The sequence below is a fragment of the Protopterus annectens genome, chromosome 6.part0, assembly GCF_019279795.1.
Source record: "Protopterus annectens isolate FY-2018-M chromosome 6.part0, PAN1.0, whole genome shotgun sequence".
In the NCBI taxonomy this organism is placed as follows: domain Eukaryota; kingdom Metazoa; phylum Chordata; order Ceratodontiformes; family Protopteridae; genus Protopterus; species Protopterus annectens.
Genome location: NC_056737.1, coordinates 1,499,044,182 through 1,499,071,571, shown reverse-complemented (window position 1 = coordinate 1,499,071,571; position 27,390 = coordinate 1,499,044,182). Strand labels below are relative to the sequence as shown.

The 27,390-nt window shown below is 34.7% G+C and overlaps 1 protein-coding gene across 1 annotated transcript in view; it reads right to left on the bottom strand.

Annotated features, from left to right (window-relative positions):
* DPP10 (dipeptidyl peptidase like 10) overlaps window positions 1-27,390 on the bottom strand; it is a 3,628,631-nt gene that overhangs the window by 258,002 nt on the left and 3,343,239 nt on the right. Inside the window, exon 23 of the mRNA XM_044074976.1 lies at window positions 22,122-22,180. Within this exon, the coding sequence (XP_043930911.1) occupies window positions 22,122-22,180 (59 nt within the window). The remainder of the gene's footprint in view (window positions 1-22,121; window positions 22,181-27,390) is intronic.

The window sequence follows — 27,390 nt, the reverse complement described above, 5'->3', positions numbered from 1 at the left end:
CTTGTAAAGACCCACACTAACTAAGGAAAGCAACTAATCCCAAACTGGGCACTATCTATGACAGAGTTAAACTATAGATTTACAAATACCGGGCTAAACAGGCCCACTGAGAAAAAATCCTGACTAGAAGAAAATAGAGATTATTAACTCTAAATAGGGCTAAAAGGCCCACACAAAACAACTAAGCCAACAGGGCACTAACTATCAGAAACTACTGATTCTATTATTAAAATTTTAACACTAACACTCAAACTGTCTATATGAAAATATCTAAGAGAAAAAAGAAGATTTTTATCAAAAACTTGCTATTTTTTTCCACAAATGGTCCGAGCTAGCTGGATCACTGAGACCTCTCTTGCCACGGCAAACTAGATCTAAGGTAATTCCAACAGTGCATTGTGGGATAAGGGGCTTGGTCTCAAGCTACAGGCAAACCTTCAGCTTTGGTATCGGCCGTGTCGGAGCTGAGGATCGTTTCCGAACCCATCAGTGAAAATAAACGTCAAGATTTAACAACTTCACATCAAATGTTTTCATAAGCAGATTATATATGTGTGAATTATTATGTTACAGTAAGTTGGAAAAACATTTATTGTATATGGAGTTTTGCATGAAAAGTCACACTAGTGTAAAGGGAAGGGGTATGACTTGATACCCAGTTTAGCATATCACTGCTTGCAGACAAATGCTTAGCACAAATGTCAGAATAGCAGAAGAATTAAATAAGAGAAGTAGAGGGTAGATGGTTCACAGGACACTGCTGGTCATGATGGAAGGTCAAGTACTATGTACTGCAAATGGCCCACTAGTATAAAAGAAAGGGGAATGACTATGTACCCCAATTAACATATCAGTGATGGGGTACAATGCTGTGAACAAGAGTCAGATCATCAGCAAAATCACTGGAAACTGGGCTTAACTGGATTCTGCTGGAAAAACAACATGTGTTGTGTCACTTTAGGGAGTATGAACATTCCTTTTTAGCATTAAGTTTATCTGCAACATTTTCCTTGCCTTTGATTCACATGTTTTAGTTATATATTCTTCTTTGCAAACTGTTAAAAGTAACAACAATATACACAGTCAGATTATACAAATGCAGCATAACTGTAATTATCTATAATTAAACTTTGTTTATACTCTTGCTGTCAGGAAGCCTAACCATTGTCAAAAAAGACTGCAAACTTTTTACATGCTGAGTCTTCTTTGCTAGTAGTTGTGTGAAACTTGATTATTTGGAGTTTTATTTGCACAGATAATGAGTTTTAAAAAGTAAAATACAGCAATTTTAAATCTAAATTGCTTAAAAGATGAACAAAGGCTCCTGACTGAGTGACCACTTACTATGCAACACATACTTGTCAGGACTATTGTATTGTCTTTAGACTTCAAAATGGCCAATTAAGTTAAATATATAGTACATAACAAAGAATCCAAAATAATTTTTCAGAAGTATGCTGAATAATATACCAGTGTCACTTTCTATTATGCTTTCATGATTACAGTTACTGTCCGTGTCATTTAATTATGCAGAAACAAATTCCTGTTAGTGATGTTGGTGTGTGAGGCCCTTTCACAAACAAGTAAATGCACTGAAATCATAACTTTTTACTATGCAAGTTCTTCGGCTTTCTTTTCCATATTATTTCAGTAAACTTGCTTAAAACTTTCAAAACTGAGCGTATTTAGTCGTCTTACTTATGGCATAACCGTTCTCATTAACAGTTAATCCCTTTAGTTAGGAATTAGAGTGTCATCTAATTAAATATATTTAATAATGAAAACTGAAGTAGATGATGTGATATTTTATATTACTAGACCTGTGATAACAGTGGCAAGTGCTTGATTTTTCTTCCCTTTTACTATGTCCGATGAAGAAGTATAGTTTATATTAGTATAATTGTGTTCACAAATGCTTTGCTTTTTATTGCCTTTCTCATCAGTTTTCTATGTACCAAAAGATGTTTTGATTTCCATTTCCCTGGTGGGAGTATTGTGAATTTGTTCTCCAACAGGAGCACATGTCAGTAATCAACACACAAGATGATGGAAGAACATGTGGTTATGTACTTCTAGAGACCATTTTGTTTTTGGGATTTAGATTGAATCAGAACTATGTCAGTGTTGTGTGATTTTTTTTTTTTTTGTTTTTACTTAAACATAGAACATCTGTTGCTGATGTCATATTAACTTGTTAAAAAAAATGAATAATACTTGTGGGGCTTTACCCCAGCTCACTAAGCATAGCTTGGAACACATGGTGATGATGTCAGAAATCAATGCTTATCCATTAGAAATAATATTATTGGGGGGGCAGACTCAGGATGGCCAACTGAGAGCAGCACAATTTTAGAGGTCTACAAAACTACCATAAAACACAGGAAAATAATTAGACTTCTTCAACAAAATCACCAAACTTTCTTGATAAATCTCTAATCTATAATATTTGAGAATAAATTATTTTTTTCTGGTTTATTTAAATGTTTTTTTTTTCTCAAACTGAATACAGATATTAATTTTTCAAAGATAAACTTTTTGGGATTATTTATAAAAAAGGGGGGGGTAAACTTCTGCTGTTCTGCTGTGTTGTTTCTTTCTGGGGAATTTGATAAATCTTGATGTGGCTGTGTGCACTTAAATGAAAAAGCATGTTTTAGATTGAACTGTATAAAATATATTACTCTTTTCATTGTATAAGATTGTTTAAATTAGTGTATTACATTATATTTTACTGCAGTTTTAAAGATATGCTTCCTTGTTTAACAAATTTTGTTATTAACGGACTGTTTTTCCCCCTCTGGTATTCTCATCTCACAGAGGGGTATTGCAGAAAAGTGTGTGTGTGTGTGTGTGTGTGTGCTGTCTCTTTAAAAAGCATTTCAAGGACTGAACGTGCATATATAAGTAGCGAGCATGTGCTATACTCAGTGCCATTTTGAGAGTTCAGGCAGAAAGTAAACACGTATGAATGTAATAGCTAGTTTGTTTATAAGTTTACCTAAGTTAAAGTATTAAGCCTCAATTCTGATGTGTTTGTACATAATAAAGCTGTCTGAATACAAACCATGAAGTCTCATCTATTGTGTCCTGATTAGACGAGCGACATGGTGTCAGAAGTAGTGTGCCAGAGACTGATATTCAGATCCATGGGGTGCAGAGATAACAGTGAAGATAAACTAAGAGAGATGAGAACAAAAAGGAGCCAGAAAAGCATTAAGGTAATGAAAAAGTGCATGAGCAGTTTATTTTATAAAAAAGATGAAACTGAGCATTACAAGGGCATAAACCACATTATTAAAAAAGCAAAAGGCAGAAAAAGGTTTATTGATTAAGCAAAATGTTTAAGATTAAGTTATTTGATAAAATGATTACAGAGAAGCTCATAAAGGGTCAGAAATTACCTTAGAATTGCAAAATGAGTATGTTTAAAGCAAAAGAGGCATGTTTAGAGTAAAACAGGCACAAGAAAAGTACAGAGGGTATGAAAAGAGATTCAATGAGCAAACAAATATAATAAAGGGCACAGTAAGCATAAATAAAGAAAGGTGACTGTATGTTTTTGGGCAAAGTGCTGTGTTTGGCATAACTACAACTTTGTGTTCTATTCAGGGCATAACTAAAGTTATTCAAAGTATCTCAAAGTGTGTAAAAGTGCTTACAGTGTGTGCTTATTACTGTGCATTTATTCCAGTCTGTGTGCAAAGTGCAAATATTTTATGAAGTACAGTCAAAGTACAGCCATTTTGAAAAATGTTCTTGTGCTGGGTGTGCGTATTTGCAAAGTGCCACCATTGTAGAGTGTGTCTTGCACTGTATAGAGTTATTTAGTGAAGTACCGCCATTTTGCAGAAGTTTCAGTGTGTTGTGTATTGTTTATTCGCAAAGTACAATTACTTCAAAATGTTTCATACTCTGAACTTCTACTGCCCAGTTCATTTGCACAATGCAGTTATTTGAAATGTTTCTTATACAGATAAGGGGTGATTCCATACAGTACAATGATTTCAAAAGTGTTACAGTGCCTGAGAGACTTATTTCACAAAGTTCAGTTATTCAGAAGCCTATTGTGCTATTGGGCATAGTTACATGTACTGGTATAGGTTTCTGGCATACGTATATGTGTGTATGTCCGTGCATATTTGCAAAACCCTTCACTGGTATGTGTTAATATGGCAGATGGATTTTGAAAGCCCTCACCACTTGTATTTGATCAGAATATTGCAGAGAATTGGAGAATATTTGAGCAAGAGTATAATATTTTTATACAAGCAGCTTATTCCGGCAGAGATGCACACACTAAGCCATTCATTTTGCAAAACCTAGCTGGGACAGAAGCCATAGAAAGAGAGCGCTTATTTGTGTATGCACCAGCAGTATATAAAGGAGAAGGCGAAAACCATCATGTTGGTTTACAGGCTGAATTAAGGGAAGACCCTGAGTGTTTGATGCACAAATTCAGAGAGATGTGTAACCACCAGACAAATATTACATTAGAGAGGCATTTGTTTTATACAAGAGATCGGAAACCAGTGGAAACATTTGCAGATTACATAACTGACCTGAGAAACAAAGCTAAAATGTGTTGGTTTGGTGACTTAAAAAATGAGTTGATAAAGGACAGGCTTGTGTGTGGTATTAATAGCGCTGCACTAAGAAAGATTTTGCTTCGTGACTGTGATTTAACATTGAGCAATGCTATAGAGATTTGTCAAATCCATGAAGTTACAGAAAGACTCACAAGTATGCTTGCAAGTGATGAGTACAGTTTTAACAGGCTCTAGAGCAAATGTAGATAGCATGCAACATGTGGCAAACAGAAGCAGGCCTAAGCACATGGCAGCCACAGGCCCTGCTGGTTCACCAAGGAAACCACTTCGTTTTCTAGCAAGTTCTAAGAAAAGAGCATGCTCACTGTCATCATCAGGTTCAGTGCAGTACAAGCATGAGTCAACAAAACCCAAGTATATCCTTATTGTTAACTGTTGTAATTGTGGTGCCAATTCTGAGTCTAAAATAGAAAACTCCAGCTAAACTCTGTCGCATATCGCCTGCTCAGAGGCGATCTCTGCTTAACATACAAGGCCATGTCAAACCTAGAGCTGTTGGACATGCTACAAATCCCACTCCCTCAGAGCCACACACTCCAGGGGTCTAAACCTGGTCATCACAATGAATAAAACATGCTGGAGGGATAGGTTCCTGACCCAGAGACTCCCCATACTCTGGAATAGACTGCCCATACATGTCAACCTGAGTGCCTCTTTGGCCCTATGCAAAAAGAACCTTGATGATTGGATGGGAGATAGGAAATTCACCCCAGGGATCACATCAATTGCTCTGTTAGACAGGGGACCAGGGAAGTAATAGCCAGGGAATTGTTATGGCTAGGCTTGTACAGACCCTAGGGCCGATAGCCTAGTACCAACCTATTAACCTATTTGGTCAACAATGCCACAAGTGTAGAAAATGGAATCATTTTCAAAAGTTTTGGAAATCAAGTAAACCTCACACAATTATAAAGAAAGGTCAATAAAGAAAGCGAACTGATCAAGTAGAATTGCAGCAGTCCACTTTCTATGTAGATGGTGTATCAGTAGTTGTTGAAAAGGTTAATGCAGTGTATTTGTGAACAAGAAATGAAGTGTTTTGTTCTGTCCAGATCAATGGTAAATACACCGAGCTCAAAGTAGACACCAGTTGAAAGTGTAATGTTATGTCAGCAGATAGTTTCGCTAAAGTGAGAGATAATGAGCAACTCAGTGCGGCCAGTTGTGCAAAACGTGTTGCTTATGGAGGTGAAGAAATTCAAATCGAAGGCTTAGTAGTACTTTCATGTTATTTGACCAAGAGCTGTTACAGATTGTTATTCTATGTAGTCCGAAGACCTGTGCAGTTATTATTGGTCTCAGAGACAGTTTGAGAATGAATTTACTTTCTTTTACCAAAGAACTTAAACAGATAATTACATATCCTAGTTCCAATTTCAACAAAGCCATTTTCTCAGAGTATGCTGATGTTTTCAATGAGAAGTTGGGAAAACTTCCAGTTGTGTATTCTATGAAATTAGACCCAGAGGTCAGTCCAGTGGTCAGACCAGCAAGAAATGTTCCAATAGACATGCGGGATATAGTCAAAACTCAGCTGGATAAAATGGTGCAACAAGGTGTAATCGGCTACAGAACAAACTGAATGGGTGTCGCCCATGGTAGCAACTCACAAAAAAGGAGTGGACAAAATCCAAATATGTATTGACCCAAGAGACTTGAACAAAGCATTGAAGAGACCACATCATCCAATGAATACAATCAAAGAAGTTGCATCCCTAATACCGAATGCCACTGTTTTTTCTGCCTTAGATGCAAGAAGTTCATTTTGGCAAGTGATGCTTGATTGCAAATCCTCATTACTGACTACTTTCAGTACCCAGTTTCGCAGACATAGATTCGTAAGGATGCCATTTGGAATAAATTCTGCAAGTGAAGTCTTTCAGTGTGCAATTGAGCAAATTTTTTCAAGTTATCCTTGTGCCATAATATTAGATGACTTATTGGTTGGAGGCAATGGTGAAGCAGAGCATGACAGAAATCTTAAGAGAGTTCTAGACAGAGCAAGTGAAGTGAGCTTAAAGCTCAATCCTCTGAAGTGCAAATTCAGACTCATGGAAAATGGCATCATTTTCAATGGTCCTAAAATTGTTGTTCCTGCTTCCTTACAACTTGAGTATATACAGATTTTGCATCATGGTCACGGTTTCAAATCTACTAAAAGAAGGGTGAGAGGACTAGTATTTTGGCCTTCTCTAGCAAAGGATATTGATAAAGCACTTTCAGCTTGTTCAGTGTGTAATAGTACTAAACCACATTTCATAAAAAGAACCACTTCAGCTAAGTCAAGTTCCTGAACTACCTTGGTCAACAGTAGCCACTGACAAATTTGAGTGGAACAATCAGCATTACTTAGTATTAAACTCTTATTCAAACTGGTTTGAGATTGATTTACTATGTAACCTGATGTCTACTGCTTTTATTATTAAGTTGAAACATCATTTCTCAGTCCATGGTAGTCTACACAAAGTTATTTCTGACAATAGTACTCAATTTACTAGTCAGTTATTTCAGAAATTTGCAAGAGAATGGGACTTTGTACATGTTACTAGTAATCCAGAATATCTACAGCCAAATCATTTAGCTGAACGTGCAGTGCAGAGTATAAAGCAATTACTTGAGAGGCCAAAATGTGAGAATGCCAATGTCTGTTTGAATTTACTTAATCTCAGAAACATACCCAGTGATGATATACTTGGCTCACTTACTCAGATACTTCTATCTAGGCAAACCAAAACAATGTTTCCTATCAGTTCCAGTTTGTTGAGGTCTAAAGATAAAAACAAGAAGACAATTTGAGCAAAACTATTCAGAAAGTGTTCTTTCCAGAAGTCCAGCTATGATAAATCGAGCAGATTTCTTCATCCATTGAAAGATGGAGAGACAGTGAGGATACAAAAGAAAAAAGGTTTGGTCAAGTTACAGATATATATATACTGAGCCTAGATCCTACATTGTAGAATCTGAGGGCTTGGAGTACAGGAGAAATTGCAGATATTTTCTTACTGTATCAGAATCAATATTGCAGCATTGTTCCTCTGATACAGACTTTAGATCTCAGAGCAACCTAGACAATGTTCCACTTCCAGAGCATGTCTTGACTTCTACTTCCATTCCTGATGATATTCCTGATGTCCCAAAAGTTGAACATTCCACAAAGACAGTCCCAGTTCTAAATCTGATTCTAATTTCTATGTCACACGATTTGGTCATATTTCCACACCTAGTGTGAAATACACAATGACCTGGACTTAACTGTATATATGTGTATTTAGTTCTGTATAATTGCATAATCAAGAATTATTTATATTGATTGCATGTCAATTAATATTTTCAACAATGCTTGACTTATTTCTCAAAGATGGAGAATGTAGAACAGTGTGTGTGCTGTGTCTTTAAGAAGCATTTCAAGGCGTGAACGTGCATATATAAATAGCAAGCATGTGCTAAACACTCAGTGCCATTTTGAGAGTGCAACCAGAGAGTGAACACGTATGAATGTAATAGCTAGTTTGTTTATAAGTTTACCTAAGTTAAAGTATTAAGCCTCAGTCCTCATGTGTTTCTATATAATAAAGCTGCTTGAACAAAACCCACGAAGTCTTGTCTGTTGTGTCCTGACTAGATGAGAGACAGGTATGATGAAAACTCAATCTCTTATAATAAATAGAGTTTTTCTTCTTTAAAAGTGACCATTTATGCCATGAGTTGCTCAACCTTTTTTTTTTCATAAGTTCTATTAAAACGATGAAGTGAAGCTTTTTTACTAACCTTGATGTACTTGGTGAGCTGCTGCACAGTCTGTTTTCTTGCTTGCAACCTCACAGCTCAAGTCTCTGCTTTTGCCACTGTAACTAACAGGAAATGAGGGCAACTCATAGTGAGATGCACTTCCTATACAAAAATAAAACAGCTGTTCCCCTATGAGATAAATGGTGGCTAAAATTTTATCTTAAATAATTTCAGAAGTCTGGATATTACAGAAAGCCTTTTAAAACTTGGGAAATAATAGTTAAATGAGAAAGAAAGCTGGAAATCAAGGGAAACGGAATTAAACATGAAAATTCAGTAAGTTTTTCACATCTTTAGAGCTATTAACTTATGCAGCATTTATTGATTGTATACTTTCATGTGCAAATGTAAGGTTATATCTACCTAACAAACAATAATAGTTTTCTTATATGACACAAAAGTACTTTTAATCATTAGGAACTGTATATTTTACAATATATGAAGAAATTATGAGTTATTTTTATCTGTTATACATATGGACACACTACTTAATACATTTGCTAATAATGTATGTATTTAGTGACATGAGAAACTGTATTAGTTTCATCAGTATCATCTTTTTATTTATAATGCATTTATCATTCATAATTAGTGATTGTTGGGAATATAACATTTCTGTAAATCAAATACGCATCTGTTTTTACCTTGGTATATTTAAGGGAGGAAATAGCTGCTTGACCTGTAGATAGAACAACTTCAAGTAGCTGTAATTTCTTGGTGAATGTTATGTTACACTAAGGAATGCAGTAGCAATATATAAGAACAAGCCATGGTTATGTTTTATCATTTACATGTAACTGAACTAAAAAGATATATTGTCAATCTGATTTGAATCTTTTCCCCTGACAATGTATATATACTACAAATAGTAGTTAATACTGCATTTAAATATAGCTTTATAGTAGTAGACAAAATCTAGCTTATTTAAGAAGTGTTTAGGTAAGAATTGGGAACTCTTTGTAAATTGAATTACATAACAGGGAATGTACTTATGAAGTGTATACTATTTTTTTCATTTTGAGAGGAAGTGTCTTTATTTGTTAAACTAATATAAGAGTAAATATACACTATGACATACAGATGACATAATCTATGCAATGGAACATTGTGTATCTTATATAATTACTGGTAACATTTTGACATTTTATGATATATTATCATTTAATTTCCATATCATAAAAACACAAAAGAAATACATCTACAAAATTTCATCCTACAATGTATTTGTTAAGTAGTCTCCTTTAGGTTTTATCTTTTAAGAGCTCAGATAGGCGCTGTTAGACAAGGTGTGAAGGCTAGTCTAACAGACCAATATTTATCTATTGGACTAGAAATGTTAATTATTCCATGTTTGATGTTGGAATTTATTTATTTTAGGTTTAATTTGTTTTATATAATATCTTTTGAGTTATGTTTTTCTTTTTATAGTCATGAGTCAAGACTCAATAAATATCTAATGATATGGAATATTTGTTTGATATTACTTAAACGTCTGGGCATCTATATAATACCATTGTTAAGAGAAGGAATTTGGGTAATAAAACTAAGCACTAATAACAAGTCTAAAATCTGAGTTACAACCACAAATGAAACTAATGCTACTATCTTTAAATATTAATGGCATGAATGATGCAAGGAAAATTTCAAAATTGATAAGGTATTTAAAATTAAATAAAACACCAGTAGTGTGATAGTGTGATAGCAACACATGGAATCCTAATAACTATCTAATATTAGCTCATTCTTCCAATAAATTAAAGACTATAGGAGTAATGATATTATGGAAAAAAAACATTGTTAATCCTCAGATAGTTCACATATACAGTATGAGGATAACAAGGGCCTTATATCTCTTGTTATACTAAAATTCAATAATAGAATTTGGACTTTAGTAGATATATACTGGTTTCCTGGCATGGGAGGAGGGAATTACTAAAATATATTTAGATCTTATTGCTAACACATATAAAGGTAACTTAATAACAGAAGGGGACTTTAATTGTAGTTTAGATAGCTCTGATACTACAAAGAGATCTCTTTGTCTCACCTTTACTGCAAAATTTCTTAAAAAATGGACTGAGACATTAAACTGATTTGACATATTTAGTATAAACAAAGGTAATTTCTTAAATTTCTCTCATCAGGATCAAAGATTTGGCATCCAAACTAGAACAGATAAAATCTACATTTCTCAGGATTAAAACTGAGAAATATATCTTTTCTCCATACTCCCCTTCCCTCTCTCTCTAGCCATAATTATCGTGTTCTTAAATTTCAAATAGATTATAAAAGATCAACCTTTATAACATGAATTCCAGCTTACATCACAAAAATTAAAGAATGTAACCCCTGGCTAGTCTCAGAACTTCAGTTTTTTTCTTGAAAATAACTATACATCAGAGATTAATACAGTTATGATCTGGGATTCATTAGAAGCTTTTATATATATATATATATATATATATATATATATATATATATATATATATATATATATATATATATATATATATATATATATAAAACAGAACCCTTACATGGTTCAAAAATAACATCAAAGAATGGGAATCAGAATTAAAAAATATACAATCTCAACTGCTATTAATTAAATCTAGCAAGATTACAAATTCTACTGATAATAAAACAAAATAGAAGACTTAAACAAAGAATATATTGAAATACTAGCTCATAAGACTAACCTGTCATTAGAAAGATTAAGCAACATCTAAGCATATGCATAACTTATTAATAAGGATTAAAATGCAATCTAAAGCTAAAAATGTTATTAATGTATTACATCAGGGTAAAAAAAATCTGTCTGATGTAACAGATATCCTTGATGCTTTTCAATATCATTACATAGGGCATTACAAAATAGGTAGCTCACAAGTTAACCTCTCAAATCTGGAACTAATCTCTTCTATACTTAATAAAATTCCAGAAAAATTACAATTAGATCCCCAAAATCAAATTACATGTAAAGAAGTCAAAGACAGAATCAAGGAAGGTAAATCTAGCAAAGCTCCAGGAATTAATGGTATTATTATAGAAATGATTTAAACGTTTTCCTATGTCTATTACTTCCTTTTTTCGTAAAACATTACTTGAAATTCAGATACACAGTAGCATACCTCTTTCTTGGAGATATTCATTAATTACTCCCATTTTAAAAGAAAATAAAGACCCTAAATATTGTAGCCCTTACAGGTCAATCTACTACTAAACAGTGCTTACAAGATATTTATGTCCATTCTGGGTAATAGAATAAAAATCGCTTTGGGTCATGTAATAAATGAAGACCAAACTGGCCTCATAAATAACAGACATACACACAACAACATCAGGATGGTAATAACCATTATTACATTTTTAAATAGAGAAAGTCAAGAAGCTTTAATAATTGGATTAGCTATAGAAAAAGCTTTTGATTATTTAAACTGGGATTATTTGTTCAAAGTATTATCTCTATTTGAATTCCTTTTATCCTTTATTTCACTCATAATGAATATATATAAAAACAGTCTAGCTTTGTTAAACCAGGACCATTTACCTTGGAATTCATTCATCTAAATAAAGGTACTAAACAAGGTTGCCCATGCCACTCATTCTGTTTGTATTGGCTATTGAAATATTTGCCATATTAATATGAAACAACTCAAAGATAAAAGGTATTGATATACATAATCAATATAATTCTAAAATAATGTTATTTGCTGCTAATGTACTGTTCACATTACCTAACTCAAAGATAGTTCTAAATTAATTAGATTCATTAATAGAGAATTTTCATACAACTTCTGGTCTTCATTTTAGCAAAATAAAATTGAAGTTCTTGTTTTTGAATAAAAAGAAAGAAACACAAGCTGGTAGAAATCATATTATTGGCAAGCAAGTAGCTGCTCTTGACCACTTGGGTATTATGTTATATAAAATTATACATGAAACAATAGCTGTAAATTATAACAGTATTATAAACATGATCAAAACCAATGTGGACAAGTTGAATAAAATGTTTATTTCCTTTGAGGATAGATTACAATTAGTAAAAGTAATACTTCTACCCAAGATTTTGTATATAGCGCAAGCTATAACTATGATTCCTAAGAGTCATTTTCTTAAAGATGCCAATCACTTTTATTAAAATTTCTGTGGTTTCCTAATAGAAACAGAATTGCTTTTACACACTATATCAGACCCTGGTAACAAGGAGGAATTAGTTTTCCTGATATAAAAACTGATATTAAAGTTTCCATAACTAAAATTATTATAAACTGGATTAATCCAAACTACTCCTCAAACTGGAAATTGTTACATATTGTAAACTATTTAATGAAAGTCTTTTTTTTCATTTAGCTTACATTTGACTGACCAATCTAATAAGTTATAGTATCTACTATGTTTTAGTATGCAATATAATATATTAAAACCTACTACACTAAATTCTATCAATCTCATTCTTAAGAGTTTTAGGAAATTCACCATTGCAAATATAGATATTAAACTTTGATTTGATTTACTAATACCTTTCAGCATGGGTCTATGTCAATTATTCAAACTCTTAAAATGTCAAATACTATATGGTCGAGACCATATGTTCGACATTTCAAGTGTTTGAAGGTTGACTTTTAACAGCGCTGTATGGTGCAGAATGGGAGAATTTCCCTTTTCTGCACTGAAGTGCAGTCTTGGAGTTGGTATATTTAAGTAGGGGGGTGTGGGGGTGTTGCCCCCCCTGCTTGCACTGTTAGTGATTTTCTTTTTTTTTTTTTTTGTTATTAGATATTTGAACTTCCAAATATTGACCATATGGTATTCAACATTTTGGAAGTTTGAATATTTGACATAGACCCTTTCAGCATTATAAATAATTTTTTAACAAGGCATATAAAAACATTTTCATTTCATGGGAATCCAAGAAATGTATTTGCTGGCAACATTGCATGGGAAATCATAAAGTATTAGATATTCGGCATAGTATACCATATTTTGAACTGACATCTCATTATTGGCTATTACTTCAAATTGCTCTAACATAATTTCAAGATCTATAGAGAAAAATTAACAACTCTCCCTTTGATGATAAACCATAATTCATAAATTGCTTAAAGGAAAGTGTATATAATAATCATAATTTGGATAATATTATTTCAATGTTATATAAAATATTAATAACCTATAAAACAAAACCTCAATCAAAATATTGGCATTATATTACTAGGGGACAATCCTTATGTGTATCCCTAGAAAATAAATCTAACATTTTACTCTCTGTTAAGCTAACATCTTAATCACAATACTAGAGAATATATACTTGGAAATTTCTGCATAGAGCCTTTTTACCTCCTGATAACTTAGCCAAATTTAGTACCTCTAGGAATGTTTCTTGTTGGAGATGCTCAGAGATATGTAAAGCTGATTGGGTACATATCTTTTATGAATGTGTTTCTATAAGAATTATGGAGAGATATTGATAATTTCTTGCAAGCCATATTTACAGATTTGTTTACACTATCTAAAGCTCTAATTTTATTAAATGTGAGTGAAGGGCCTTATCTAAAGAAAAACAACTTCTATTTATTATGGACAATACTAGCAATTGCTAGAAAATGGAACTCCTGCATTGCACTTTCCTTTGAAGACTTTTCATCCTTACTGAAAGAAACAACATTAAAGGAGATCAAGACTAAAGAACTCAGAATTTACCCGAAGCTATTATTTAATAATCCTTGGTGGAAGATCCTATCTCTCATTGATACTTTACAAATGAACTCTATCTCTCTCTGATAATTGCGAAGTATTTAACTGTCTGCCCATTAACTTGTGTATAATGAATCATGCTAGTTTTCTTACATTGTTTACCTTTTAGGCCGTATATAAATACTGTATATAGTCATTTACATAACATAGTTTTTAGTATGTGATGTAATAGTTCAACTAATTTATTTGTTTATAAAATAATAACTATTTGAGCAAAAAAAAAAAAAAAAACAATACTCTTTAGCACTAATTACCATCTTAGGCTAGGGACATGGCTGGTTATCATATTCATCTATCAGCTTACTTCTGTAACTAATGATTAAATTTTTCATGAGTAGTCTGCTATAAACTGCTACAGTCCCATTGGCCTATGACTCCTCTATTTGGGGTATACCCAAGGGATAGTTTTGCTTCTACAGTAATTGAAAAAGAGTGAGGCTTTCCTACTAGACTTTCTGTTAAAAGACAATACTGCGACTATAATACATAATTTACCTTTATACCTGATGCAACTTTACCTTGTAAAGACAATCTGCACCTCAAACGATTATTTGCTACACTATAGTATTGAAAACTTTCTACAGCATGCCTTATTCTACTTCCCTCTTAGATGTATTATATGTTTTGTACACTGTTACTGGTATCTGTAATATAATTAGCATTTTAGTACTCTGTACCTATATTTAGGGCCTTCCAGGTCTTCATTATTGGCTGTTTGTTCAGCTCTGCATGGCTCTATCCACGACTACACTTCTAGGCCTACCTCAAATTGTGGATTTCTTTCTTTCCCTTGTTATGCCACCACTGCCATTAATCTCTGTACATAACATAGGGGATTATGATCAGTTCACCAATCATAACCTGCTTATTATGTGTTTGAGACATGGATGCCAAGAAATTCCCTTCAAGAGTGAAGCACAAGAGGCAAATCTTGGCATCCATGTTGAGAACACATAATTGAAGGTTATGATCAATGAAGTGATCATAATTCTTTATAGTGCACAGAGCTTTATCTGCTCCATGTACTGCTAGTTACAGGAAAAAAAATTGCTAAACATTTTCTCAGCATTTAAACATGCAAAACTCTTAGCGAGCTTTGTCAGAGGTAGTGTAATATAGTCCATTACATTTGCACTCACCTTTCATACCTCTCAACTGTCTTGATTTTTTTAGGACATTTGGGTTATTGCTTTATATTTTGGTCTGTTCTTTATAAAAATGTCTGGTTTTTGGACCAACAACTGTGGAATGAAGTCACTAAATAATGACATCCATTTGAGTCTGAGAGTTTGTTTCCTTCAGGAAATGGATGTTATTCCAGCAAATCAGTTTGTTTGAGAAGTTGAGTACACATTACTGTTATGGATGGCAGGCAGAAACAAATCTTTTATTTCTACCACTGTCACTTACTTGCCAGTGTGCACAGATTTTATTGCCTGGCACTAGACCCTGCCTTAACAACATAAGCATGAGGTGCTTTCCATTTGTTAAGATCAGGAAGAGAAGGGCAAAAGACAAGAAAAAGATCAGAATGAGGAAAAATAGGCAGAGGAAGATTGAAAGAGAAGAAAGTAAAGGGAAAGTTGAGCAGAGTAATGGAAAGAAAAATGGGGAATTGTAGAAATACAGAGTATTAGAGAAGGAGGTTCAGCTGTATTAATACACTAACAATGACATTATATGTGCGTGGAGGTCAAGGCTTCCTATCAAGAATCTGTAACAATGAGTGACACCCTATCCCATGTGCGAAAATGGGAAAGGGGATTGTGGCTGGATGGATGGATATGTTAATAAGTGTTTTTTGACCAAACATCCATCTGGCAGCTGACCCTTGACATCATGTGTCAGTGGCTTTATCCAGAGCCAAACATACCTATGCAGTACTGAATCCATGTCTGCCTTTCTACTATAAGTGGCTAAAGCATCATGGCATACTCAATAGCATGCTGCTCATCATGGAAGCTGCCTGAGTAAGTTTAGAAGTCCTGTTATACGGCCTCATCTGCTATGTCCTCTGTCATAACCTGTATCTTATGATATAACATTTCTTGCAATAATGGTCCAATACCCTTCAGGCCAGGGGCCAGTTTTACTCCCCTGTCTGTGTCTACAAAAACACTACTGCATTCACTGTAGGTATGCATGGATGTCTGGCACTATTTGGAACCTATCATGTTCATTATGCACTGGTGACTGTGAATTATGCTCTAAGGGCACTGTTTCAAGCATGCCCATATTCTGGGCAATGGAACTGGAAATATGGAGGAACATTCATAGGCCTACTTCTTCTGTATTTAGAGATTCAACTATTTTGTTATGTAATTTGACCTTCCATAGTTCCTCACTTTAAAGGTTCCCTTGTTAGACTGAACATCTCTTTCTGTAGGAGACATGAGGATACAGTATCCTCATCATCAGTGTCGTAATTCAGTAAGAAGGTTATTTGAGTTCTTAATGAGATGAGTCGTGTAGAGGGGACTGCATTCTTGAAGAGATAATCTTTTGGTGAAATACTGACTTCCACATGGACATTTATACTTAAGCATGTATGGGGGTGCAGAGACCTCAAATTTTCCAATTAACAAGCAATTAAAATCCAAAATCATTCTAACCACATTTTCAACAAAAATACTATAAACTAAAGGATACTAAACATGTTTCCAAAGAAGAATTTTCTCTCTCTCACACTTATAGGTTCATAGGTTCATAGGTAGGTACTAGGCTATCGGCCCAAGGGCCTACGTAGGCCTAGCCAGCAAGGTACCATAGCTTACGCCACCCAAGAAAGTTATTTTCCTGTGCCACTGTCCAGCAGAGACAAATAAGTGATCCCCGGGGTGTATTTCCTATTTCCCATCCACTCATCAAGATTTTTCTTGAAGAGTGCTATTGAAGAACTTTGCTTGACATAGATGAGTAGCTTGTTCCAGAGTATAGGAAGTCTCTGGGACAGGAATCTATCCCTCCAGCATGTCCTGTTTATTGTGGTGACAAAGTTTAGGTCCCTAGAGAGTGTAGCTTGGAGGGATTGGGATTTCTGTAGGTGTAGCATGTCCAACAGCTCTGGGTTTGACATAGCTTTATATGTTAGGGAGAGATCACCTCAGAGTAGGCAATATGCTACGGAGTAAAGCTGGAGTTTTTTGAGGAGGTCAGTGTAGGGCATCTGTTTGAGGCCAGTAATCCTCTTTGTGAGGTACTTCTGTGGCCTTTCCAGCTGCTGCAGATGTCTTGTGAGGTACATTCCAAAAGGGGCATTGCACTCTATAATGGGTCTAATGAGCGATGAGTAGAGGGGAACAATGACCTCATTTTTCCTGGCTGAGAACCCTTTTATGATGAGGTGTGCCACATAGAAGGACTTCCTGACTACTGTGGTGATGTGACTATCAAAGGAGAAACTACTGTCCACCTGGGTCCCAAGGTCTCTTATCATGCATTTGGTGTTAAGTAGATTGCTGCCTATGTGGTAGTTCATGGGTACAGAGATTTTACCAAAGGGGATGACACTGTACTTTTTGGCATTGAGCTTGAGGCCATGGCTCTGACACCAGGCATCTGTCTCAGTGAGGCCCTTCTGTAGGATGTCCACATCATTTGGGGACTTGACTATGGCTCCTAGTTTGCAGTCATCTGAATTGCTTTCTCTCTGTGGTAGCCACCTGATAGACTGCAAATGTTCTTTCAACTGATTGCTTAAGATGGGGAAAAATACATATTTATTTAAATTTGCCTAATGGGGTAATCTCACTGAGAAGAAATCCATTTTTACTGGAAGCTTGGGGAGAAAAGTTCCAAGTTTTTGATTATAACAATTACCATTGTATATTTACAATAGTACTCATAAGTTTTGAAGTAAATAAATATGTAGCTAAGTAGTATTTGTAGCTATGACATAGTAATACGAAATCTTCAAAAGTTGTTGTGTATGCACTAAGGGCCATTTAAAATGGTAATAATAATGATAGTGAGAAAATAGATGCTGGTAGAAAGCTGATGATGTATACATGATGAGATTTAGTAATCAACTAGAATTAAGAGCTGGGCTAGGAATCAGAGAAATACAAAATGGAAGGCGATACTAAAGTGGGGGATGGTTCATAGGTTTGTACTAGGTTAATGCCTGGGGCCTTTACAAGCCTAGCCATAGGATTACCCTGGCATAGTGCCACCCGACCTTAGTTCCCAGTGCCTCGGTTGAGAAGAGCCACTGGCGTTATCCACAGGGTGAATTTTCTGTTTCCCATCCACTCATCAGGATTTCTGTTGAAGAGGGTCAGCAAGGTGCTCTGCTTGACATGTACGGGAAGTCTATTCCATAGCATGGGCAGTCTATGGGTTATGAACCTGTCCCTCCAGCATGTTCTGTTAATTGTGGTAATGGAGTTGAGGTCAGCTGGAGAAGCAGGTCCTATTTTGAGTTGAATAAGTTTTTAGGTGTTGTGGAATTCTGTTATAATTTGGTTTATTTCTCACATCTGGAGGGATGAAGTTCCATATCCATGCCATGGCTGCCACCCAGCTCAGCGGACATTTAACTAGTTTTAGGCTTTACATGGTGAGCAACCATAATTTGTTTTGCCCTAAAAAATATTTTATGTAAATACTGACATTGAAATAATCACAGTAGCTCTGTTCATTGTTCTACAAAGGCAGTCAGGCTCACATATCGCCTTTGCTCTTGAATGGGCCCCTAAATATGGCCTCCACTTCATCAGCGTAACTTAGTCTATCAGTTGTGAGGAGCAGATCACAATGATATATGGCTTATCCCGCTTTCTTAAGATTAAAGCGACTTACACAACTTATATCTCACAATGACCCATGTTGGGACTTCTCTTTTCTTTATTTATAACCTCCTTTACTTCTGAACAACTGATTTTCAGGATATCTTACATGCTGATAGCTTACATTGTTTAGGTCCAGCCACTCATTAGCAGTCCTGCATAGCACTCTTGAAGAAAAACAGCTTAGCATTAGCTTTAGCAACATGAAAGTGATTCTATTTAATCATGATAAGTGGTTCCAGATAGCTAATCACAGGTGAAGCACAGCCATTCCTTGTTTTTATGGCTTTGAAACTATGCCCAGCTTCAATATCTTGGTGTACAGATTAACCATTTCTCAACAGACATTTACCTTATCCAGAAAAAAACTATCATATCGACAAAAAAGGTTCTTGAAGAACTTTCTATCTAGTATCATGAGCATCTAAGTCTACCCAAGGCAATCACTTCTTAAATTACATGCCTCTTAGTCTTTCACTTCCTGTTCTAAATTCTAGTGGAAAATATCATTTTTTTTACCCTCATCTCATTGTAAGCATTTTAGCATAATCAGTTAACTTTGGCTAGTACTAATTATTACACATCATTAAATGTTTTCATCTTTTCACCTGTTCTTTGACACTTGGACATTTAAATACTAACTGCTTCACTACTGTGTGGGGGGTGGGGAGCACTGCACTGCACTAGGAAATACAACCACTTAGAGCTTTAGCTATGGTCACAGTATCTAAATAAAGTTCAAATATACAGTGAGTTAGGTGGGTTTTTGAAGATTCACCAATGGTCATGCTTCATAACTACAAACATTGAGAGGGAAGGGAAAGCATTTTGAATAATGAGAGAATATGGCATCTATAAATGTAGTCTTTGAGATGCTAAATGGACAGTTAAAGGAAAAGGGTGACTCCAGGTTTGTTCTTTGCATGAAGGTTGAAGGAGTGGTTTAAATGCAAGAAAGCTGGAGGCTTGGAGAGGTAGAATTGTTGGCCTGAAGAATGAGATGCATAATTTTTATTCAACAGTAGAAAAGTTGCAAAATAAAAGTTATAATATCAGAAATGGCTTAAACAAAAATAGGTGCATCTGATATGACAAGGACAGGTAGTTGACAGAGGGGATCTAAGAATGTTTTGTCGAAAACTGTCTAAAGTACTTACCTGATAAGTCAAAACATTTCCAGGCAGACAGACCACATAGCATGTCAATGAAAAGGCAGGCTGTGTAATGCAACAGCGACCAGATGAAGGCATAGCACCTAAAGCTAGTAACCCATATCTACAGAATATACTTGTCAGGGAGAAAGATCCACTGTGAAGTCAATCCCTCTTTTTACAATTGCATAGAGAGAGAGAATGACATACAACCAGACAGTCTGATATACATGGTAGGTTGGATATGCAGTAACATACATCTCAGTCGTGACTTTATGGTTTACAGGAAGTAGAAGGGCTGACATGATATTTGGAAGTGTTGGGGAAAGTCATCTTGGTAGCAAGTGTAAGCAATGGACATGGAGGTGTGCTCTGTGGAAAGAAACACAGGGAGATGAAACAGGTGGGGACAGTAAACAAGTTGTGGGATAAAAACATACTTATGTCCAGAGACTGGAGTAATATAATGTTCCTTGGCCATAGAGGTTATAGTCTGGGAACACTAAGGGGAGGAACTGATGCCTGGAGACAGAGAATAAACATCAGAGGCATGTTCCCAATAAAAAGAATGCTGAGGATATAAAAAGAAAGTGAGAGATATTAGTTGAGTTTGATATAGATGATGTGCCACTCAAAAAAGAAGCTACAGCTGAGCAAAGAAGACAGGAGCTAGTCATGTGGAATTAGGAAACAAAAATGGCTTTTATTTTTACGTCACAACTGCAAGGAAGCTGAATAAAATTTAGACTTTTTGCTTCTATATTTGCCAACAGCCTTCTTTCATTAACTGAATGCCTGACTTAAGACTTGCACAAGCTATATACTTGCTTAACTAGCCTATCTGTGATATAATTTGTTACCAGAAGGGACTCACTTCCTGCTCAAGAGGCATTACGTAGGTACATGGTTTTGAGATAGTATGCTTTGGTGCAGAAAAAATGGGTTGTTGATATTTTCTCTGTGTATCTCATGATATGGCACTCTGTGACCACAGCAGAAAAGACTGCGTGCTTCTCCCTAGTTGTTGTCTTAAACTATGTATATTTTCATTTCATTTATATATGCTGCATCTGAGATGACTGTTACATATCTGCAGAAAGACATGCACCCTTCCATCCATCCATCCATCTATGCATCCTTCCACTTAGCCAACCAGCCAGCCATATTTTACTCAGACTCCAGTTCTCATCCATAAGTAATAACTGTCCAGTAATATTTCATTCCTCATTACGTTATTGACCTATGACAACTCAGTCCATTTTCTGTTCCTGATGAACAAATGAACATCCTGCTTCTGGGCTACAGAATCAGCAATGCAAACAATATTATTGGAAAAGGTATATATATATATATATATATATATATATATATATATATATATATATATATATAAGAGGCTGAAGTGACGGCGAGCAAGTGTGACATTCACATTTAATCGGGAGTCAAAGACAGTTGGTATACTAATACAACTGTTCCTTACTGTTCATTCAAATAAAGCATCTAGATAAAGCTTAAATGACTACTTGAATTACTATGAAGTTAACTCCTTATAGTTGTGTGGTGCCAGTGGCACTATAACACTGACTTACTAACAATTTCATGACAGAAAGGTAATACATTTATTCACATAAATATTTGGCAGTATTCAAGAGACAACAGCTCACTGGAAAAATAAATTCACAAATTAAAATATCCAGAGTATGCAAAAGTTTTGACTTCTCTAATTCTAATTTTATTAACCTGCAGTTCATTGACTCACATACATTGTAGAAAAGCCATTTATTTATTCAGAGAAGATTACAAAAGCTTATTATTATATTGTCAATAAGACCTGCTGCTCTGAAATCCCATGTAAGAAGCAAATTCTGTTTTATGGAATCTGACTGCTTGACATTCAAATACAGGACTTCTTTTGCTTATATTTTTGGGTGGGTGAAGACATTTGTATCTTTATTCAGACATGAACAATTCTTGCTATTTCAGTACAGAAAAGGTCAATGACTGTCTTTAGATGTCATTAATAAGCTTACCTGATACAAGTTTTCTTCTTTCAATGGAAAGCCAAGGTAACGTTCTGAAAATGCTGAAGCTAGAGAATTAAAGGGAGAATATAACTGGAATAATAAAACAGTGAAACAAAATTAAGGTGTATTTAAACAATAGTCATAGCAATGTTCTGATTTATATATGTATGCATCCCTATTGCAATTAAAACATTTAGAAATTCATAAAAACTTTTATATTTGTAAAAAAGAAATTTAAAATGTAAATTGTCCAGAACCATGTAAATATAGTTATTATCTTCAGACAGCAAATTAATTTAATTTTGTATTTCTTCATATATCCAGTTATGTCTGACAAAGACTGATGTATGTTTGTGTTAAAAACAGAAGTTATTCTAATTAAATAATTTGCTTAGAGTGGTACAAAATGAAGCTGATGACTGTGGAATGAACCAACTTGCCTCTCAAAGTAAGTTTGCTTTTACAGGGTCAAGGTGTAAGAACTAGAATAAATGCCCTTATCTTTTAAATTACCTGGCACTGTCCCAGATAAGTGCAAAGATCTCAGTTTCTCCTTTATATACTAAGTTTTCTTGTATCTTTCAAAATGAAAGTCTTTACTCACTGTGATTTTGAAAATGGTGGTTTGTTATGCAGTAGCAACATTCAGTGGCGGTAGATGTAATTCAACAAGCCTATACAGAATTTTTTTCCTTTTCTCAGTAATAGAATTAAGACAAACTATAGTATTTCTGTAGTTTCTGGACTTTTACTGACTTCTAAATATCTAACTGCTGGTAATTTTATCTGACTTCTGTACTCAGTTTTTTGAGTATTTAAATATCAGCTCCCAAGCTTTTTACCAATTAACAAGTTTTGTTTTTGTACCAAATGTTCCACACACTCTGTTACCATGTCTCACCCTTATCAGTGGTGTGGCATGAAGGTTATTTTACTGAGTTAACTTTATCATTCACTGAAACATTCTTTTCCACTGAAAATGGACTTACAGAAACTGCCTGCAAAATGTGAAATATAAAATAAAGATGCTGGCTTGCTTTAATTTGGATGCATTTCTGGGCCTGTACAATGAGAATACTGTATTTATGAAGTATTTATTCTGGAAAAACTTTTTTTATATCAAGCCTGTTATTACCGAAGCACTTTGAGGGTTTAATGTAATTAGCAAGACACCACAACTCAAAATTATGTGAGACATGACAGTATTCTTCCTTTAAAATGAGACTATAAAGTGGTGAATTTCCACAAAATAATACCCATTTGTTCATCAGGTAGGTCCACTGTGCACACAGTCCATTTTTAGGGGTGACGCAGGAGTTTGGTCTGGTTAAGTGACTTGCTGGAACTACAGCCGATAGCTTTAACCCTCTGTGCCAACTGCCAGACATATACATGAGAAATTAAAATGGAGTTTAAATCATAATTACTTTGGGGTAACAATGGTTCCTTCCCCCCCTCAAATGTTCAGAACAAATGAGTTGTACCCCTTTCATCATTTTGAGAATAAAATGGACGATGTTTAAAATTATGCTTCTCCGCAAAGATATCAAGAATCAGGATGTGTTTACTTCTTTTTTTTTTTTTTTTTTTTTTTTTTAGTTAGGCATATCCATTTCTTATGTTTGGATTATGTTTTCTTCAAACTGTAATCTATTACATTAAATTTTATCTAGGATACTGGGTGTCCTAGAATTACAAGGAGAAAGCTCAAGATCTTGACCACTTGGAGGTTTTGGATTACTAAACCTTGTGAGGTATACCAAATTACCTGCAGTAATGCAGTTCATCCAAATAAGATATAATCTGCACCCCTTTTGATAGATATCTCATCTAAAAAAGATGAAAGTAATTAATTTGTAATCTTTTTTATGGGAAGCAATTTGGCACTATTTTATTTAGTATTTGCTGACCAGGAAAGTCTGACTTGGACAGAGCCTATTTTCAGTGGAGATTCGGGGAGAAACACTCCAGATAAATGTCTTTGGAATGTGGGAGGAAACTGCCATACCCAAAAGAAACCCACATGAATGCAGGGAGGCATGCAGACTCCACACAGATGGTACCCCAGCTGAGAATTGAACCAAAGAACCTCTTGCTGTGAGGCGACAAAGTTAACTGCTGCACCAATCTGCCACCCAGTGCTGCCTATACTGTTGATGATGATAATACTTTTGACATCAGCAGAATGTTTTGGATATGAACTATTGGGCAAGCAGTTTTCTTGGAGAAAACGTCACTATGTTCTTCATGTCCTGTAGAACTTTGAATGCTACAACTAAAGTTAAAATGGTGGCACTATTTACAATTTCACATTTTTTTATGTGAGGATTCCCAAAGGGAACTTGAGATATTAAAATTATTATAAATAAGGCTCTCTCACAGATGTGTACAGATTATTATAGTCTGCAGATTACCAGGATTGTTCAAATGACCACTAAAATGGGAAACTGCATTATGCAACTCTGTCAGTGAACTAGAATATTTATTTACTTAATTCATTGCATTTATTTTTACTGGAATAGTGCGACTGGATAGACAAGTTGCCCCTTGTCAGCAAAGGCCCAGGAGAATAAAAATGAGTAACCGAATAACAGGTAAAACAACAGTTAATGGATTATAGACAATAACCATAAATACATTTTAAGTCAATATAAGTTATCACAGTTTGATAATCTTTATACACCTGATATGGGAATATACATAGTAGAATAAAAATGGCATACAGTGTTACACTTGAGGAAAAGAAAGACATATAAGTCAATTTGTAACAAGCCTTTATGGTAATTATTTATTTATTTTGGGGGAAATTGTGAGATCGGCAATACTCGAAGAAGGTACTTTGAAGTACAAAGAGCAGTAGATCAGATTGTGTGGTTACACCAGGAAGAGTAGAGAGACAATTCTCATCTTAACCTACTATTTTAAGTAGGGTTTGGCTCTATGGAGTGCTTCAAATTTTTAATGAGTTTTCTTCATAGATTGTTTTATGTGGTGGTTGTATTTCAGGTTTTCATATATATATATATATATATATATATATATATATATATATATATATATATATAAATATATATATATATATATATATATATATATATATATATATATATATATATATATATATATATATATATATTACCTCCTAGTAATTTGCAAGAGTTACTATTTCTGTCTTGGTATTTTCTGATAATAGAATCAATAAGGGATTTATCAGGCAGATACTTATTTAGGGACAAATAAGTTATATGTTTGAATGTTTGGGATTTAGAAGGAGCTGTGAGTCAGTTAGCCAAGTCTCTATCTGTGAAATAACTTGTCTGTACAGTTGCAGTTTAACCATGTTTTTTAGTGGAGCAGATGATTGTGGAATTGTCTGTGCATTGTATGATGGTTGCTTGTTTGGTTGCTAAATGCAGATCATTAATGAATATATTAAAAAGTAGTGGACCTAATATAGAGCTTTGATGGACTCCCACAGTTGCTAGGTGAAAGGAAGAGATGGTGTTTTGCCACTTTACATCTTGTTGTGTGATTGGTAAGTAGATGTGAAACCAGCACAGGAAGAATTTGTCAAAGCCAAGAGAAGACATCTGCATAATTATTTTTGGTCTGACACCATGCTGAATTCTTTCCTTGGATCAAAGAATATAGAAGAGACAAGGTGATTGTTTCTGCTTAGATTTATTGCTGACATATGTGCATGCTTTAACACTGCTTAGTAGTGCAGTGGTGGTGCTGTGATGTGGTTGGAAACCATGATGCATAAGGGAAAATACTGACTTTTCAGTAATGTAGGTAAGAGCTTGGGACTGTATACACTTTTCAAGCATTTTAGACAGAGGAGATAGGATAGCTATAGGAATGTAATTGGACAGGTCAGCAGAGTTTCCATCCTTAGGTGAAGTACGTAGGATTTTTACAACAGAGTGACAACATACCTTTTCTTAATAGACTGGTTTATTAAGATGTAAACAAGATATTCCAAAGTATTAGCACTTATTTTGATGTATTCAGCTGGTAAGTTGTATGGGGCAAGGGGTGTGGGTTTCAATGTTTTTAGTAGTTTTCTGACAGTGGAGGTTGGGATAGATCAAAACTTGAGGGCTTGGAAATGAGAATGTGGGTCATGAGATATTATACTAGTTGTAAAAGGTTGTGGGTTTAAGATAGAGGCAACTGAATTTAAAAAAAAGTGTGTTAAATTGGTTAGCAGTGTAGTCTCCTGGTGCATTTCTTTCAGGGCTTGGCTGAGTCATGTCGGCTGGATGTAGGAGTTTGTTGATGGGGCACCAGAATATCTTAGGGGTGTTCTGATTTGCTGTTTATAATATATATATATATATATATATATATATATATATATATATATATATATATATATATATATACACCGCGGTGGTGCAGCGGTAGCATTGTTGCCTCACATCAAGAGGTTCTCCCGTTCGATTCTCGGCTGGAGTGGGTGGGCATTCGAAAGACATGCGTAAATGAGTGTGCCTTCATTGAAGGTTGGACGTCGAGCTGGCACCTCGGCGTTCGTGAAAATCTACTGTTAGTCATTTGTGGACCGGCGTTCCACTGTGGCGACCCCTAACCGGGAAAATCCAAAAGACAACAACAGATATATATATATATATATATATATATATATATATATATGTGTGTGTGTGTGTGTGTGTGTGTGTCTGTGTAAATAATTTTTTGCCAGATTGGATTTTCATTTTTAGTAGTATTTCTAAGTTAAATGAACTAAATCCAAATTTCAGTAGGAACAATGCTCCCCTCCCTTCTTTTTTGTACCCACCTTAAAAGACTTTGTTTTTTGCAAACTCTTCCTATTTCATATTTTAAGAGAGGTACTGTTTTGAAGCTCATGCTGATTATTTTAACATACTACTGGAATGCCCTGAAATAAAGGGATCTGGTAGACAACACATGTAGCCACTTTTAATGCTGTTAGATGCACTGCCTTCCATTTAGTGACACTAATGTTTGGTTACTGTGAATTCTAGATGTTTCTTGTAATCTCACCAATGTTGTGATATATTTTTAATTTCCCAGTTTGTATCTTGATTTCAGGTTTTAGAAACTTGTGGCAGGTTTAGAAACAGATTTGCACTGTTTATTAAAAGACTAAAAGGAACACACATAAACATATCTTTGTTATAACTCTTTTTAATTGGACAATACTTACTGATTGTGTACAATTTTGTTATTAATTTATATTATCTTTCTTTTTGAGAAATCATCTGGCTATGACATATCTTCATTTCAT